Source organism: Tupaia chinensis, unplaced genomic scaffold, assembly GCF_000334495.1.
Source record: "Tupaia chinensis unplaced genomic scaffold, TupChi_1.0 Scaffold144255_1, whole genome shotgun sequence".
Lineage (NCBI taxonomy): Eukaryota > Metazoa > Chordata > Mammalia > Scandentia > Tupaiidae > Tupaia > Tupaia belangeri.
Genome location: NW_006204113.1, coordinates 1,122,516 through 1,141,656, shown reverse-complemented (window position 1 = coordinate 1,141,656; position 19,141 = coordinate 1,122,516). Strand labels below are relative to the sequence as shown.

At 48.2% G+C, this 19,141-nt stretch overlaps 1 protein-coding gene across 1 annotated transcript in view; it reads left to right on the top strand.

Moving 5' to 3' along the window:
- The window catches only part of ARMH3 (armadillo like helical domain containing 3), a 270,864-nt gene extending 252,358 nt beyond the window's left edge, over positions 1-18,506 (top strand). Inside the window, exons 25-26 of the mRNA XM_014583337.2 lie at positions 14,055-14,171; positions 16,884-18,506. Of these exons, the coding sequence (XP_014438823.1) occupies positions 14,055-14,171; positions 16,884-16,976 (210 nt within the window). The 3' untranslated portion in view covers positions 16,977-18,506. The remainder of the gene's footprint in view (positions 1-14,054; positions 14,172-16,883) is intronic.
- Positions 18,507-19,141: the final 635 nt, after the last annotated feature.

Genomic DNA, 19,141 nt, shown 5'->3' with positions numbered 1-19,141 from the left:
GAATCTTGGGCACACATTCACCCGGTGTGAGTCTAAGCCACCGGGTCCGGGACTCGAACCGTGGTTGACTACATGGGAGTCCAGCAACGTAGCCATTACACCAACTGCTGGTCTCCATTTTTGTCTTTATTAATGGTTTTCTTTAAGTGCTTGAACATATCTATGATAGTCTTTAAATATCCTTGCTGCTAGTTCTGTCTAGGTCTATTTCTTTTATTTCCTTTTTAAAGAATTATTTATTTAATTCGAATTGTTATTAGAACTCACAGTTGGCATAATGGCTATGCTGGACTCCCATGTAGCCGACTGCGGTTCAAGTCCGGGACCCGGTGGCTTAAACTCATGCCAGGCACGTGTGCGTGTGTGCCCAAGATCCCAAGAGGAGAATGGAGGAGAGAGGATTGCGGCATGGCCATCCCCCCCGGGGGGTGATTTCTCACTTTCTGTCTCTCTGTCTCTCTTCGTCTTTCTGGCAAGCACACGCATCCTATAGCAAAAACCTCTCCAAAAAAAAATTGTTATTACTATTATTGTTATCATTATTTAATTTGACCAGAGAGAGAGAGAGAGAAAAAAAGGGAAAGCGAGAAAGCAAGCTGCCAGGTCTAGGACTCAAACCATGGCCAGCCATGTGGGAATCAAATGCCTTTAAGCACATTGCCACCTGCTGGCCCCTGTCTAGGTCTCTTTCTATTGAAATATTTCTGTTTCTCTTGGCTCTTGGTCACATTTTTCTGCTTCTTGATATGTCTGGTACGTTTTTATTGGGTACTGAGCATTGTGATTGTCATGCAATTGAGTCTAGATTTTGTGGTCTTTCTTTAAGTAGTATTAGACGTATACGGGGAAATAGGTGAACGACTTGTGGAGTAGCACGAACCTCTTGAAGCTTCAGTGTACTCATCGTCCACATGGGTTTAACGTAGCCTCTGTTCTCTGCTAGGTTAGTGCCACTATTAAGGTGTGACTGTCTGGTGTCTCTGTCAAATGCCCTAGGTTCCCAGCAAAGACTCAATTCTAGTTGGTCAAAATTCACACACCTCCCAATCATGTGTCAGCTCTGAGAATTTTTCAATTTAGAGATCCCAAATCTTTGCCTTTTTTTTTGTTTTGAGTCAAACCTTACACATGTGCACATACAGTCCTTGTTACTCAGCAGCAGGCCCAGTGGGAACACTACTGCAAACTTCTGAAGCCCCTTCTCTGCTTGTCTTCTTCCTCTCTGATTGTCTGCCTCACGAATTCCAGCTACCTCTGCCTCCCCAAAGTCCAGCATTTCTCCTCGGCCCAGCAAAACGTTCTTGCTCACATTGTTTTCCTCCTCTCAGGATTCCCATCCTGCATGGCCTGTTAGCCAGTGTCTGAAAAGAGTTGTTTCTTTTCCAGTTCTCAGTTATTCCATTCTGTCTGCAAGTGGAAATCCTGAACTATTTTCAAACATTATAGTATACCCTCAGTTACTCAGCTGCATTGTTCAAATTTCATACAGTTTTTTTTTTTCTTTTTCTGGAGAGGTTTTTGCTATAGGGCGCGTGCGCTCACCAGACAGACAGAGAGACAGAGAGACAGAAAGCGAGAAATCACCCCCCCGGGGGATGGCCATGCCACAATCCCTTCTCCTCCATTCTCCTCTCGGGATCCTTGGCACGCATGCACACGCGCCTGGCGTGAGTTTAAGCCACTGGGTCCGGACCTCGAACCGTGGTCGACTACGTGGGAGTCCAGTGACATAGCCATTATGCTAACTGCTGGTCCCAAATTTCATACAGTTTTAAGAAAAAATTTTTTGCCTTTTTATATGTATTAGGTGGTTGTAAAAGTCGTGACATATTTTTTCTTTTTTTTTAAAGTAAATTTTTTTTTTTAGAATTATTTTATTTAACTTTATTTTAATTTGACTTGGGAGGGACAGAGAGAGAGAGAGATGGAAAGTGATAAAGCAAGCCACCAGGTCCAGAACTCGAACTGCAGTCGGCCATGTGGGAGTCCAGCACCCTTAGCCACCATACCACCTGCCGGCCCTATGACATATTTTTTCTGTTTTTCTATGCAAAAATGCATCATGACATTTCTGACAACCCAATATTAATATGTATTATCTCTCACTTCATTATCTTTCTTGTTTCTGCTGCTACATGGGAAGTCTTGAATTTTTAATGGAAACTGTATATATTGTGAGCATTTTGTTTTTTCTTTTAAGAAGTTTTTGCTTTAGGGCACGTGTGCTTGCTGGAGAGAGACAGAGACAGAGAGAGGGGAAATGAGAAATCACCCACCAGGGAGGTTGGCTATACCACAATCCCTTCTCCCTCATTCTCTTCCCAGGATCTTGGGCACACATGCACACGCACCCAGTGTGATTTTGGAGCCACTGCATTTGGGACTTGGACCATGGTCAGTCATGTGGGAGTCCAGCGATGTAACCACTATGCCATTTGCTGACCCCTATAGTGAGCATTGTTATGACCTTTTAAATAACTCACTGAAGGGTTTTTCTTTCCATTCCCTATTTTTTCTTTCTATTCTTAGGCCTGGGTCCCAGCCTTAACATTGATCATTTACAAGGCTTGATCTCAGATCTCCCAAAACAAGGAGAGGTAAAACATGAATCTCTTGGGTGTTTTTTCCTGTCACTTGTCTGCTTAATCACTATGCTTCTCTCTCTCTCTCTTTTTTTTTTTTTTTGGTATGGGGCACATGCTGGAGAGACAGAGAAATAGAAAGCAAGAAATCACCCCCTAGGGGAAATGGCCACTCCACAATCCCTTCTCCAACAGTCTCCTCTTGGACTTTTGGGCACTCACACACACACCTGGCGTGAGTTTTGAGCCTCCGGTACAGGACTCGAACCGTGGTCAACTACGTGGGAGTCCAGCATGTAATCATCACTCTATCTGCTGATCCCTTACTCTGCCCCTTTTAGGCCACGTCCATGAGGACATGGACCAAGCCTTGTCCTGTTTAAGGGAAGGGTAAGCAAATAGTATCTGAAGGAAACTAACAGCCTCCTTTGGGTACTACTAGTCCATTTCGGAGCTCCTGACTCTAATTGTTTTTTCTTATCTTCTGAGATGCAGGTCTTTTGTTATATGTAAACAAGTACTAAAAATAGCTAGCAAGAATTTGAACCTAGCTGCTCAAAGATCACCATGTGTGTTTGCTTAGACTGTTTTGGACAGTTATCTAATGAGTACACTACACAGTTGAGCTGATTTGTGCAGTTAAAATCATCACTAAATTGAACCTTCATCAGAAGGGCATTTAGAATGGATGAAACCTGCTTTCTGAGAAACTGAAACCAAAGTTGGTGTATTTGGGGAGTACAGTGACTTTCTTTCCCACCTTTTCCATCTTTTTGCTCATCCTTTGTTGTAGGACTTATTTTTTGGTGTCAGGACTGAGCCTTAAGGATCTGCCCTTCATGTGATTGGCCCTTGATGGAGTGCAAGCTGTCTGCACCAGAGTCCCAGACCTGTCAAAGCTAATGGTCCTTCCTGTAGCTGCTGTCTCAGGGGCCCTGCTGTAGTAGTGGAGAATTCTGCACTCAGAAATTAGATACCACAGTTGATTGGAGGAGGTGGTAGACTGAAGAGACCTTAGAGTCCTTAATTTTCCTGATTTTTAAAGATGTGACCCTGGGGACCAGCAGACAGTGTAATGGTTACGTCACTGGACTCCCACATAATCCACTGTGGTTCAAGTTCCATACCCGGCAGCTTAAAACAGGCACATGCACATGCGTGCCCAAAAATCCCGAGAGGAGAATGGAGAATGGATTGCGGTGTGGCCATCTCTCCCAGGGGTGAATTCTCTCTTTCTGTTTCTGTCTCTCTGGCAAGCACATGCACCCTATAGCAAAAATCTCTCTTAAAAAAAAAAAAAAAGTGTGACACTGTCTCAGCAGAGTTGTCCATTCACTGTTCAGCTATGCAGCTGACCTGAAATAACTTGCTACTACTGGCCCAACCCTACATGTGCTTACACCTGTGACTGTGCCTGTCATCAAGGTTTATTTTTATTCTGATTCCTTAGTTTTTAGCTTATTTGTTTGTTAGCTCATAATGGCAGGACTTGACCCTGAGGGCTTCAGAACCCATGAGAATGCTGACAGCAGGGCTGAGTGTACTGTCAGGGTCTAACTCTAATCTTATCATGTGACCTAGACAAGGGATTCCTTTCTTTTTTGGTTGACCTGTTACTAAATGAGTCAACAAGCTTGTTGAATGTTTACTGTTTCTTTTTTTTAATTGAGAGGTTTTTTCAGGATAGGGTGTGCACGCTCACTGAAGAGATAGAAAGTGAGAAATCACTCCCTAGGGGCGTTGGCCACACCTCAGCCCCTTCTCCATTCTCAGGATTTTGTGTGTGTGCACATGTGCACGTACACACACACACACACACACCTGGCATGTTTTAAGCCTCTGGGTCCAGGACTTGAACCATGGGCAACTGCATGGGAGTCCAACGACGTAACCATTACACCATCTGCTGGTCCCAAATGTTTATACTGTTTCTTAGGCCTCTGTTAGGCATCATGAAAAATCTGTAATGTAGCACTGAGTCTCTTCCTTCAGGGTGCTGATAGATTGCAATGAGGAAGCCATTAGTAGCAGCAGCGTGTGCGTTTCTCCAGGAGAGGGTAGAGGCCCTACCACGCTGCCTGCCTTCACCTGTTATGGTACAGACCCTAAAGCAGTATATTCTTTCCTCTACACGCAGTCTTTCATTGGGAAGACTGTAAAAAACAAACTGCTTCCAGAAAGGTTGGGGGTTGGGGGACCAGCATTTAGTGTAATGGCTATGTCGCTGGACTCCCACGTAGTCGACCACGGTTCAAGTCCCGGACCCGGCAGCTTAAACTCACACCAGGCACATGTGCATGCGTGCCCAAGATCCCGAGAGGAGAATGGAGGAGAAGGGATTGCGGTGTGGCCATCCCCTCTGGGGGGGTGATTTCTTGCTTTCTGTCTCTCTGTCTTTCTGGTGAGCACACGCGCCCTATAGCAAAAACCTCTCAAAAAAAAGAAAGGTTGGGGGTTGGGAGGAGTTTGCTTCTTTTTGGAAAGGGTAGAAGGAAGCTATGGAAATATGCCAGTTTTCCCAATTTCAAACCCTAAAAAACAGGTCTTCATAGGGTCACATCAGGGTGAAAGAAGGTAGTAGTAACAGCTATAGTTTGTAGGCACTCTCTGTGCCAAGCACTGTCCTGGGCACTTTGTATACATGGCCTTACATAGTCCTCAGAACCGGCTCTGCACGGTGGGAGTATTACTCTTCTCACTCTGAAGATCAGGAAACTGAGGCTCACCCAGCTCCATCCTGCTTAGCAGGTGGTGAAGACAGGATATGAGTCAGACAAGCCGACTCCAGAGCCATACTCTTAGCCGCTGTTCTATTTTGAAAAGTACCAGCTTGTTTTCAACACCCAGGCACAACAGTGCCACCCAACAGTGACCCACCAAGGTCTTTGCTTAGAGAACATCTTTGCAATGCTTGCTTAGCTTTAACTAGCCCTGGATTTGGAAGAATAAATGTGGATTTTGAGGGAAGAAGAATTAGCTTTTTACTTTGGTCTCAGAATTCCTCTTTCAAGATGCCCAACGCCTGACTACCACTAACTTAACTGTGAGAATACCACTGAGAGGCCATCCTCAGACTGCTGACATGGCAAGGTTAAGGACGCACCTTTATTGTTTCCAGTAGGAAAAAGGGCTGTTCCTCGCTGGGAGACATATAGGCAGTTCTGAGGAAAGTCTGATTTTAGGACAATAGAGGAAAAGTAGGCTAGAGTAGGCCCTTTCAAAGAAAAGGAATGATCACATCTTCTGTTTCTCTGGCAGTCTCTTGCCAAAGTTTACAGAGTATTTCAGTCCCATAACAAAGGCAAGGAGTTGGACCATGCCCTGAGCAGACCTATTCGTTTTTATAGGAAAAGGTGTCTTCCTTTGAGTTTGAGGATGTTTACGGGCTAGTAGAAGGAGAAAGGCTTCAGCCATCATGGCCGTGAAATGGTGTGTTTTACTCGTCACACTGTCCCCCCATGGGTGGTGAGGAGGAGACTCCCGGCGGCCTTTACGGTAAAAACTGCCCAGAGCTACTTGGACCTACCTTTCTCTGAGTCCATCGCGACGGAGCAGTATTAAAGGCCCACTTCCTGCTCAGCACTGTTTCTTTTAGGGTTGGAATACTCTGCTGGGACTAGGAGGTCAGAGCCGTGAACAGTTTTGAGTGGTAGCATGGGGAGCAAGCCTGATTATCCAGACCTGGTGCTGCGGGCATCAGGAGAGCTGTGTCCCGGATCCTGGCCCATTATGAGGGATGAGCTCTGCTACTCCTCATGGGCCACTCTAAGGTCTCTGCTCGGCCCCCCTGACTGATGGAAAAGAGAACCAAGGCCGTGTCCACACTTAAGCCTCGTTCTTACTTGTGGTTTCAGAGCTTGATCCCTCAGGCTATTCTTTCCTGCTTTGTGGAAGAAATGAGACCAAAAAATAGTATTCTCTATCAAATTAACATCTAAAATAGAACAAATGACCAGAGTCCTATGGGATAGATGGAGATTATCATGAAAATCCTCTAAAAACCTTTTTAAAATAATTTTTCCTCTTAATTCTTCTTCTTTTGTTTTCTTTGAGATTTTTGCTATAGAGTACGTGTACTCGCCAGGGAGAGAGAGACACAGAGAGAGAGAGAGAGAAAGTGAGAAATCACCTCCTCCCTATGGGTTTGGCCATGCCCCAATCTCTCCTCCTCCATTCTTCTCTTAGGATTTTGGGCACACATGCACACACGGGTGTTTTTCTTTTCTTTCTTTCTTTTTTAATTATTTTTTTTCTTTTACTTCTTTTATTATTTTTTTAAGTTTGCTATAGGACATATGTGCTCACCTGAGAGAGAGAGAGGGAGAGAGTAAATGAGAAAACAAGCTACCAAGTCTGATACTCAAACCATAGTAGCCATGTAGGAGTCCAGTGCCTTAATTACCTCACTACCTGTGGGCCCACATACAGGTGTTTTTCAAGCTGCTGGGTCTAAGACTTGTACCACGCAGTCAGCCATGTGGGATCGAGCACCTTAATCACCAAACCACCTGCTGGCCCCCTAGTTCTCTTTTAACTCTTATATTTATTTCACACCATTGAGAGATTAATTTTCCTATGATTAGATGTTTGACAGAGTTAAAGCAGAACTGCATGGAAGTGGAACCGAATAATCACAGAGAATGGAGGCTTGGCCTTGAGGTGGGAACATTCATTACAGAAGGGATCTGAGTCTTTTAATACCCAGCCCCAAACCTGAAAACCATAGAGTAGCTGATGCCTTAAAAGCCAACTGAAAAGTAAAGACCTTTGAATTTCGGGACCAGCAGTTAGTGTAATGGCTATGTCACTGGACTCCCATGTAGTCAACCATGGTTTGCGTCCTGGACCCGGTAGCTTAAAACTCAAGCTGGGTGCATGTGGGTGTGTGCCCAAGATCCCGAGAGGAGAATGGAGGAGAAGGGATTGCGGCATGGCCATCCCCCGCTAGGGGTGATTTCTCACTTTCTGTCTCTCTGTCTGTCTGGCGAGCGCACGCACCCTATAGCAAAAATCTCTCCAAAAAGAAAAAAAAAGACCTTTGAATTTCAAACTTCTAATAGTATCAAGTAGTCAGAATAGTAGTTGGTTATATTTGCTGATAATGAGTTTGGAGTGGTTTGTGAAGTGTCATTGGTGGTGGTTGCTCACTCTCAGCCAAGTCAGATAGGGCTGTTACTGGTGGAAATCCACAGGCCTTAGAGCCCTGGGGCCTCGTGGTTACTAAAGCTCAAACATGAAACTAGACCTTCATCGGGTTACCTTCAGAGATGGTGCTTCCCACTTCTTTGGAGGAGTGAATTTGAATCCCTTCCATCTTTGTTCTCTGAAGATCAAGATTAACCTATTAAACCCAGAACATGTGTACCGGATTAGATTAGCCTGCTAGTATGGAAGAGCACTGGGTTAGGAGTCAGAAAAGTCTAGTGTCTAATTTCAGTTTCATGACTTTGGGCAATTTATAGTCTTTCTGGACATCTGTTTCTTCATCTGTTAAATGAGGGTCATGAACTAGGGGGGTGATTTTAAAGATTCCTTCCAGAACTATTATTTCTATGGTTCTGTCCCCATGGTAACACTTTGGCAAAAAGAGTATGGTTGCCTTCCATGTTGCTGTCATTGAAATGCTGGGGATAACTCCAGGCCCGCCTGGGTACCATTTTAACCAGCTGATTCATTTTATTTGCATACACCAAATACTTGATAATTTCATTTTTCCTTTTCGTTTCCATCTCAGTAGCCTTCATTCTTTTGACTTCATCTATTTGCTAGATTCTATCTTTTGTGCTTATTTCATAGAATTTCTCTAATTTATTTTTTTAAGAGAGATTTTTGCTATAGGGCGCATGTGCTAACTGGAGACACAAAGTCAGAGAGACAGAAAGGGCAAAATCACCCCCCAGGGGGAATGGCCATGCTGCAATCCCTTCTCCTCCAATCTCCTCTTGGGATTTTGGGCATGCACATATATGCGCTTTGCATGAGTTTTTTTGTTTGTTTGTTTGTTTAATATTTATTTATTTTATTTTTTGTTATTACTAATCTAATTTGACCAGAGGGAGACAGAGAGAGAGAAAGTGAGAAAGCAAGCTGCCAAGTCCAGGACTCGAACCATGATCAACCATGCGGGAATCCAGCAACTTAACACAATGCCACCTGCTGGTTCCCCCAGCATGAGTTTTAAGCCACCCGGTCTGGGACTCAAACCGTGGTCAAATACGTGGGAGTCCAGCGATGTAACCATCACGCCATCCGCTGATCCCAAATATCTCTAATCTTCGTAACATTACAAGAAAATATGATTATAACCATTTTGCAGTTAAAGAAACCAAAACTTAAACTATGACAGTCATAACTAGCAAATGACAGGGGCAAGAGTTGAACCCAGCCAAGTTTCTGATTCCACAGCCTCTTCCCAGTACTTCCTACTTTCATCCGATAGGGTACCTGTCCATTTCCTGGTCTGTGGCAGTCTCAGTGAACTTCTCTGTTGGCATCGTGTGGTCTTACCCTCACTCGCAAGCTGGGCCCCAAGGGAAGACCAAACCCATGACCCTGGTTGGGATTGGGCTGGCGGCACCTACATGTGCTTTCCTCATCACGTAGAGTGGGTGCCCATGCACTCTGAGAGGGAAGTACGAACATATTTGCAGTCAGGTCACGTCCTATTACTTAGTTGTCCTTTCACTGTCATCCTGTTGGCAATTCAGGCCAACAAAGAGAGGAGACTGAGCAAGTTTTCAGGCACAGGACAAAACCCACTGGCATCACAATTGGGTAGCCATTGCCAGGAACTTTTTCAGTTTGGCAATTCTCATTTGTTCTTATCTTGGCCAGAAGTTCTTTCCCGTTTCAAAGGCCCTGCTTAGGAACAAAAACAAGAATGGACGCAGGCTCCTAAATGTGGGGATCACACGTTGTATGTGCTGGGGGGAAGGTGTGTCTGTCTGAAACCCTGTCAGCAATTTTGAACTAACGTTCTGAACTGGGATCTCATCTACTCATCGTGGAAGACATCTTGAATCTGAGGTGGCCAAGTGCCTCCCAGCCTGTATCATGCACAACCAGGCCTCAATGGGCTTCTATGGCCTTTTCCTGCAGTACGACCTATGTCTCTTCATGCCACCAGAGTCGTGAAGGTCGGCAGTAGGCACTGGGCATGCTCGGACTTCTGGCTGATGCATGGCCAGTTACACCCGGGATAGTGAGGTCATTATGTTCTCATGTTGTCCTCACACCGAGGACAATTGGTTTCTTTTGCACCAGAATGTGCCATGGCTGAATGAAGATGTATGAGGCCCTAGCTCCTGGCTTATGGTTACTGTCTGGGGGTAGCTAGGACTTCCAAATACTTCCCTTTGTCACCAGAAAGAGACATTCATTATAAAGTCAGTAACAATTTACTGACTATTCAACACGTAGCAGGCATTGGATAGTCATTATCTCATTTCATTCTCACATCAGCTTTAAGAGTTAGTGTTAATGCCCGTTTCACAGATATGAACACTAAGGCCCAAAGAGATTAAGAAACTTGTATAAATGTACATAGCTAATTAGTGATCAGTCCGACTGAAATTCAGGTCTCTGGCCTCAGTGCCTGTGTTCTTAATGACTTTGCTGTCTTCTCACACTGCCGTAGAGAGCCCTCAGGGGCAGGCATTTATTTAGGTATCCCTGTCTGTAGTTTATTTTTCTCTTACCTGAGTTGAGGCAAAATGTTTTTAGACAAAGAAGGCGGTGTGGAGTCTTTGAAACTGAGGCCATTTGTGTATCGTCTGTCTTCACTTAAATCCGGTGTTCCTTTGTGATAAAGAGTCATTTGTGCATATTGGACTTGGGGACAGTTGGAAATAGGTAGACACATCCTGAGCTGTGAAGGTACGTAGTTCTAGGGGCTGTTCAGGTAGCTAAGGTAGCCATCGGGGTGACAGTATTTCCATCAATTGTATATCTCACGAACTCGAAAATGTTATCCCCATGTATGGTAGGAAGGCGAGTTCACGTTCCATTTTATAGAGAGAGGCTGAGGCTCAAAGAGGTGAGGTGAACTGCCTGAAGTCCTGTAGCAAAAGTGGGATTCCCCTTTAGTTATCTGTCAGGCCCTTGGTCTACTGAGGGTCACAGGTGGGGGTTGGAAGGATTCCTTAGAGACCACGTGACTTCTGGGAGATGGACTTTGAAGCTGCCTTGAGCTGAGGTGGTGGGCATGATTCTAGGAGGCCCACAGCCCAACAGCTGAGAAAGGAAGCCAGGCTTATGCTTAGTGAATAGACTGTTACTAAATGGATCTTAAAAAGATTTCAACATGAGAAGAGACTTTGGAGTCACCAGGAAGCCAGGTGTAGAGGCACGAATGGGGTGTGTTCCTAAAGTCTGAAGCTACAGAAAAATCCCAGACTAAGCAAGTACTCCTAGTACTCTGAAGTTCCAAATGGGTGACACCCATCCCCGAGCTTAGAATGTCTTCTCTTGGGAGTGAAGGAGAGTGCTGTGGGCAGGAGAGAGCAGTGGCTAGATGAATTGATGGCTGCTCTCTTTGGGGTAAAAGAAGAAGGAAGGGGCCCACAGGGAAAAGGCTGGGAGGAGAAGGTGGCAATGGGCAATGTCCGGATGAGAGGAGAGCTGAGACAGTGCACTTTCTGAGGCCTTCAGTTCCTTCTAAGGAGCTAATAGCACAGAGGCCTTTTCTGCTTTCATCTCCTTGCAATGAACGGAACTTGGCTATACAGAGGAAGAAGAGTCCCTGTTCTAAGCAAGACCTCAGGTCTTCCATTCTACCTAGCAAGAGGAGAAAGTCTGGATGGTCAAGGCAGCTCTCAGGAGGCTTGAGCTCCTGAGGCTCTCAGGATAGAAGGTACCGCCATCGCTTACAGGCTGTACCCTGTTCTCAGAATTTGGCCTTAGGCGGGGCCAGCAGGTGCCATAGCAGTTAAGGTGTTGGACTCCCATGTGGTCAACTGCAGTTTGAGTCCCAAACCTGGCAGCTTGAAACTCATGCCAGGTGCGTATGTGTGCATGTCCCAAATCCGAGAGGACAATAGAGGAAAGGGGATTGTAGCATGGCCACCCCCCGCGGGGGTTGATTTCTCACTTTCTGTTTCTCTGTCTCTCTGGTAAGCACATTTTCCCCATAGCAAAAATCTCTCTCTAAAAAAAAAAAAAAAAAAAAAGATTTGGCTTTAGCATGATGTTTGTGTTTTGGCACTTGATAGCCTTCAGGGAGGCTGACCCAGCTTATGGGTCATAGGCATCACTCAGCAGCCTAGACTTGAAGGCTTAGGAGAACATACACGAGTCCACTCTGCCTGGTTCCTGGGGCTGGCTCCATCCTGGAGGAATTTTCCCTCTTTCTGGGCTTGAGCTGTTCACTTCTGAGCCAAGACCTTGGCTGAGATATTTGAGCCACGAGTGCAGCCCACGTGCATGGGAGGACAGATTACTTTCTGGGTGACTGCCGTTGCCACGTACTGGTCCTCCTGCCCACAGAGCTGACAAATGGAAAGAAAAGCAGAGGAGCCAGCCTGTACCAGGGCCTGTGGGACACAGCCTGGCAAACGGCCTTGTGGAGCCAGGTGTCTGGAGGGGAGAGAGCTGGGCCGGATCTTTGCCTTAGCTGTCCCCTCCCTGCAGATCCAAATGCAGAGACTCCCACAGGGACAGTCTTCTCTGTGCTCTCTAGTCTTTCTCCTCAGTAATTCTTGGCAGGAAGAAGTGTTTGCTACCAAGTGAAGTCTGTCCTGGCACAATTTGGGCTGGTGAGGGAAACAATCCAGAGGCATTTGTGGCCTTCGGGAATCTATCCTCCATCCCTCTGAGACGTCCTGACTCTGTCAAAGCCAGGTGTCCCTCATCACTCACTGCCCCATAAGCATTCCATCGAGCAGGGAGCTCTTGGTGAAGTTGTTGGCCTTCCTCCGGGTCAGAACCACTTGGCTCAGTTTAACGGAATAAACCATCAGTCCCTCTGCTGATCTCTCCTTCCTGCTCAGCTTACTTCTGGTTTTTAAAGCCTTAGGGTGTATGTGCTCTCTCGAGAGCGAGAGAGAAACAGATATAGTGAGAGGGAAAGTGAGAAATAGCACCCCAGGGAGGATGGCCATGCCACAATCCCATTTCTTCCATTCTCCTCCCAAGATCTTGGGCATGCATGCACACGCACCTAGCATGATTTTCGAAGCCACTGGGTCTGGGACTTGAACCATGGTCGGCCATGTGGGAGTCTAGCAACATAACCGCTATGCCTTCTGCTGACCCCAAATTTACTTCTGTTCTAACTGGGTGTGGTGCCTCTCCCTCTGACTGCCCTTGCCTTCTACTACTCATTGTTATACTGACTGAAGTTGTATCAGGCCTGGCCATGGTGGTTCCTTTCTTTCTGTAACCACAGATAGCCAGCTTCCTGGAGTCCATGAAAGTCTGAATCCTCTTCCCAGAGAAAGTCAGAGACACATTGTGGAGGAGAGATCCCCTCGAAACAAAAACTGTAGCTTAGTTGAAAGTGTCCCCCACATGCCAAGGCTGAGGTGCCCAAAAGTTCAGTCTAGGCACTGGAAGGAAGACCAGTTGGCATAGAGAGCTTAAAGCAAGCGGCAGATGGTACTGAGGAACATCCCAAGACTGAAGAAATGTGGTTCCCAGAAAGGGAGGAGGAAGAGACAGTGGCCAAGTCTTAGCAGCTTGGACAGCCTGGCCAGGAGAAGCTTCAGAACAGGGCCCAGAGCACGTTTATGGTCTCAGGAAGCCCAGTGTGCTCAGATGCTCATGGTTCTGTCCCCTTCTCCTGCTCGTTTACCTCGCCCAGAGTGAGCAGCCCTGGCGGCCACACAGGGCTAGTCAGGAGAGGAGGTGCGGAATAGGAACACTTAAAAACAAGGAACTGGACCAGCTGGTGGCCTGGTGGATAAGGCGGCCAAATCTCACATGGCCAACTCCACAGTTCAAGTCCTGGCTCTGGCAGCTTGAGAAACATGCTGGGCACATGTGCATGCAGGCTCAAAATCCCAACAGGAAGGAGAGATGGATAAGAGGGGTTGTGAGGGTATCAGCAGGTGATGTGGTGGTTAAGGCACTAGACATTCCCACATGACCGACCACAGTCCAAGTCCCAGACCTGGTGGCTTGCTGTCTCACTTTGTCTCTCTCTCTGTCTCTCTCTGGTCAAAATTTAAATAAATAAACAAATAAAATTAAAAATAAGTAATTATTTAAAAAAATAAAAAAAGGATCATGGTGTGACCGTGCACTGTTGTAGGGGTGTTTTCCCACTTTCCCTCTCTCTCTAGCAAGTGCAAATGCCCTCAGCAAATAAAGAAACAAGAGGTTGCTCCTGGCAGCCAGACTTTCTTCTGAATAATAAGTAGTAAACAAGGTCTCTTAGGGATGTCGCCAAAGCCGATCCTCTAGAGCTGGAGCATGGAGTGAAGTGATCTGGGATTTGCATGGCCTAAGCCCTGCCTGGCCCTTGACCGCCCACAGGTGCTGGAGGTGGTACGAGCCAACTATGACACGCTCACACTGAAGCTGCAGGACGGCCTGGACCAGTATGAGCGCTACTCCGAGCAGCACAAGGAAGCTGCCTTCTTCAAAGAGCTGGTGAGTCCCTGCTCCTGTCTCTGTCCAAGTCTCTTGTGGGCCTAGCCAGGGGGCATCAAGAGGCCAACTGCAGTTTGCAAAGGCTCTTGGAACAAAACTGGAGAGGTCTGCTAGGCTAGGGTATGCAGCCTGTCCCACAGCAGGCCAGGGCCAAGCAGTGAGAGAAGGCCACATGGCCCACCTGCAGCCTCAGACAGCGAGGCTAGGGTCTGACACCTGTCCCCAGCGGCAACTCTGGCTCACGATTCCTTATCCTGTCCTCAGTAATGGACTCTCCTCCTCTTTCAGCAGTCACTTCTGGGCTCCAGGCCTGACTGCCCTCCCAGTCTTCACTTGCTCCCCCACTCTCACTTTCCATTCACTCCGCATCCTACGGTCCCCACCCTTGGCCACTTAGAGCCAGTGAGCCTTTACTCCACCTCCTACTCTACCCGTCAGCGTCTCCACAGAAGTGTCTTCTCTCCTTGTGCCCCTTCCTCCCTTGCTCAGAGCTGCTCTTAACCGAAACTTGAAGCGCAGCCTCCCGTATTCCTATCCCCTGGCTGCTTGGTTCACACAGACATCCTTGGCCGGGGACTGAGACCAGGAAACCCAGGCCTCCGTACCACTCCGCATGTCCTGACCTACCTCTGCTGGGGCAGAGCTTGCATTAACTCAGCTCATACTTCCCCCAGGCCAAGGCCCTGCTAAAAGCTCTGGATTTTCGATTCTCGGTTTTGTGCTAAAGACAGCCCAACTCTGACCCTGACATGACTTTCCTCAGGACTCTAGACTGCTCAGGGCAAGGATTCTCCCTTGCTCTGGGGTGAGTTAGTTGGTAATGGGAAACTACAGGTGTAAGGAGATAGCAGAGCGGAATATTTTTAAAGGGTGGCTGGTCAATGTGGGGCAATTACTGGGAGTCAGCGATTAGCAAAGGAAAAGTCCTGGCGGCGAAGAGGGCCGTGGAGCTGCGCGTCAGTGGAGCTGTGGCTCTGTCTCAGAGCTCTTAGGCACCAGCTCTGCTTCGCTCAGTTCTGCTCGTATGTGTTCCTCTGGCCCAGGGGACCAACACTGGTCTAGTTGGGAGCTTATGAGCTTAAGTTGCCTGCTGTCTGCCATGCTGCCCTTCCCTCTGCTTCCGGCCTGATGACTTCATTAAGTTTCCTATAGCCACGCAGAAATCAGAAGTAAGCTCCTGGACTTTGAGGCCCAGGAGAGTCACATATTTCTGTTCTCTTCCCTCCCTGTTTTGTCTCTGACACAACGTGCACACCTCTGTCCCATTGGCGAGTCGGCTAGCAGCGTCGCCAGACTCCTCTTGGCATCCTCCCAGAACAGGCAGTCTGGCCCAGTGACCCTTCTCCACAGGTCTTTCTCCAGCTGACACAGGCAGCACTCCGCCAGGGTCTCTGTCTGTGGGTAGAGAGCATGTGAGGGAGCAGTGGGCACACAGCAAGGATGTACCCAGACTCAAGTGGGCAGTAGTTCCCTGTTTTTGGCGTTGCCACCTGAGCTCCAACTCCTGTCAAATCAGTGGTGGTACTGGATTTTCCTTGGAGCAGAAACTATTGTTATGTGATTGCTTCACTGTATAATGCAGTGTGATAAGGGTGGAAATAGGGTGCAGGGTGGATGTGGTGCACTTGGATCACCCAGGGACCACCTGTCCCTCCATCCAAGGAGGGATTATCTTCCACAAGGTTGGTTCTTGGTGCCAGAATGGCTGGGGACTGCTAATTTAATCAATAAGCTAAGATTTCAAATGTTGAGCTCATCTATTGTTCCAGATTACTTTTTGCAGTGACATTAGGAGGACCTAAAAAGTGTAATTATATTTATTAGTCTAACAAGAATGTTGAAAGGTATCATATTCCTTCCTCTTAAGGATACTTGGTTAGCAGTATCCACCACAAATATTTTGTGTGACTATATAAATATCAATAGTTCACTGCATGGGCTATTACTGTTTTCTTTATTACCAGAAATAGAAACATTAACATTTCTAAAAATAATCAGATTACAGAAACTCAAGAAACTCCAGAACTCAGGTCAGCAGGTAGTGTGGTAGTGAAGTGCTGGATTCCACAAAGCTGACTGGTTCTAGTCCTAGATCTGGCAACTTGAAAATCAAAATGTGTGTGAAAGGATGCTGGACTAGGAGTTAAGAAGCCTGGGTCCTGCTCCCAAGCAAGGACTCACTAGCCATGTGACCGAGCCTGTCATCGACCCTGTTGGCTCATACCCCTGCCTTCATAGCAGAGGGCTGCGTCTCTACAGTGCTCATTCCAAAGCAGGCAGGCAGATACATCCCGAGGGAGAATCAGGAGTAGAAACACATCTAAAAAGGGGTGGCCCTGGAGCATGAGCCCTTTGGCCCATTTCTCCTCCTCCATCAGGCCACTGACCAGCCCAGTCCCTCTTGTGCATGGCTGAGGCAGGACCAAGGCAGGACCTCTGCCCTCCACCCTTGTCTGGGCCTGCTTCTTCCCCTAGGCGCTCAGATGCTCCTGTGCATCCCCTTGTTTCTGTCCTCAGTCCCTCTTTCCTTCCTCCTCTCCTGGAGCTGTTTGCTCATTTGCCTGCAGGGATAGTAGATGTTAAAATACTAAGATACTCATTTCCTATGAGAGACCTCTCGGCCCTGTGCGGGCACTGCCCTCTCTAGGTTGTAACCCTCTCTCCTGTGTTTTCTCTGCCTGTGCCCTCCCCCCTTCCCTTTCCCTTTCCCAGGTTCGGTCTATTAGCACCAACGTCCGGAGAAACCTGGCCTTCCACACTCTCAGCCAGGAAGTCCTGCTCAAGGAGTTCTCCACTATCTCCTGAGGCCACGCCTACCCAAGCTGCCACTGACCACCCTTACCCTCGAGGCTCCTGGGCTGGAGGGGGAGCGAGGGGAGAGGGGACTGTCCCCCAAGGTTGGAGAGAAACACAGATTCTGAGTTCTCTTGGTAAAGGCCACACTTCAGTGGAGCTTAGACAGCAGGGGCGGGGCCAAGAGGGCAAGCCAGGGATCGTCTTATTTGGGGAGGACTGGGTGGGCACACAGTGGGGCACCTTCCAGGGTGGCTCCCTGGACAGCCGCTCACATTTCCAGTGACGATCGTGGTTGTGGCTCCGACTCATTTTCAGGAGCTGGTGGTGTAGACCTCAGGGTGATGCAGGCACCCTGGCTTTCCTTGGCTTCTCAGAACAGATCGCCCTCACATGCAGCGGGAGCCACCTTCTGCTTCCTTCGGGACTGGGGCTGAGCCGAGCCTGAAATCTGTGTCCCCTTCCCCCACTGGTGCTCTGACCAGTCATTGGGACCCTTAGCTCAGGCTCAAGGTGGAATTGGACTGGGGTACCTTTTCCCCATTTTATAAATTCAGGGTTAACTCCTCTGGAAAACTGGCAGTTAGACTCTGCCCAGTGCTCTGCTGTCCGGCCACCACTTTCTTTAGTTTTGGCACTAGGAGTACTCGTGAGCTTTCCCGCCATCCCACCCGTCAACTCTGCCTCAGTGAGGTCACAACCTTAGCTTCTCATTTCTAATCTGGTGTAAGCTGTCTTTAGGGTGTGTGTGAAATAAACATTGACAGGTTTTCTGGAGCCCTCAAGATGCCTACTTTGCTGGTTCCCTGGTTTCCAGCAGCTTCCTCACCTCCTCCTCTGGGAGCCTCTCCTGCCTCGTATGAGCTCCCCTCACGTGTCCCACCCCCTCACCCTGCTGTTGTTTACATCAGCCAGCCTGAGAATTTCCTCTGGGGAGGGATCTGTTCCTGCTCTGGTCTGGTACCAGCCCAGGAGGGGGATAACCTGCTAGGGGCAGGGTGCACTCCCTCTGAGAGGCCAGGCCAGCCTGTCTGCCCGTGTTGTGGCTGGGGTCACGGGCAAGTCTCCTGACTGGGAAGCCGGCCGTTGTTCCTCCTTCGGACGGCCTCCCTGGGACCGCTGCAGGTTTTCCTTCCCCACAGCTGTGTCTGAAATAGCTGCTGCTCTGAGAGCCTCCCTTTCTAAAGCACTTTCTAAAGCCCTGGGGATGGCTGGGAGCAAGCAGCACCGGAAGAATCCAAGTGGAGGAGTCTAGGATGAGAGCAGATCCAGGGCCCCCCAGCTGTTACCTGTTTAACCTCACATCTCTTCGGGGTCCTCGCCCTCCCTGGGAACCAGAGTTCTGGCTCCAACATCGAGCAGAGACTCACCACAGGCTGCCAGGTGCAGGTGTCGTTCTGGAGCGCTCACAGGCAGGGTCGTCTTTGATCACTGGATGGGTCAGCTCAGCCTGGGGCATTCTGTCTTCCATGGTGATGAACCCATGGATGTGGAGCTGTTGGCAAGTTGACGGTATTAAAAATTGATTTGTGTGGGACAGTCTTTTTGGTGTCTTTTTTTCCCCCTTAATCTGCATTGCCCAGATTCGTTTTTCAAACAATGGCAGTCATGGAAATCTCCCAGGTGCTCATCCCATCTGGCCAGGGGACCCCTGCCTGTCTGTGTAGACTTTCCTCTGCCAGTGTGATCTCTTTCTCCACCTCCCCCACCACCAGGACCTGCGGGTTCAGGTTTAGAGGGTGGGGTGGTAGACAGCTAGCCTCCCTCCCCACCCTTTCCAGTTCACCCTTTGGGTGGGCCCTTAGGAGAGGCCAGTTGGGCCCAGTTATAGCCTCCCTTACTCTGCAGGTGGAGGGACAGAGAAGGAAGTTCCTGTCTCCAAGCATAGTGGTCTTACGGCTGGCCAGCCTTGCCTGTGGCATGAACAAGGGCAGGTCTAGCCTGGAGCCCTCAACAGGACTAGGCCGTGTTTTCACATAAACCCATTCCAAGAGCTCTGCACAGCAGTCTTCTCCCGGGAATAACCTTGCAGGCCCTTCCCGTCCACGCCCGAGGGCTGTCAGTGTGTCCAGGCTCCTTGGAGTAAGGAGCCCAGCTAGATTTGCTCCCAGAGACAGGCCTTCCTTCCACTGCTTGTGCCCCTCTGAGGCTGGAACTCCGCCACGCTTCCTGCTGGG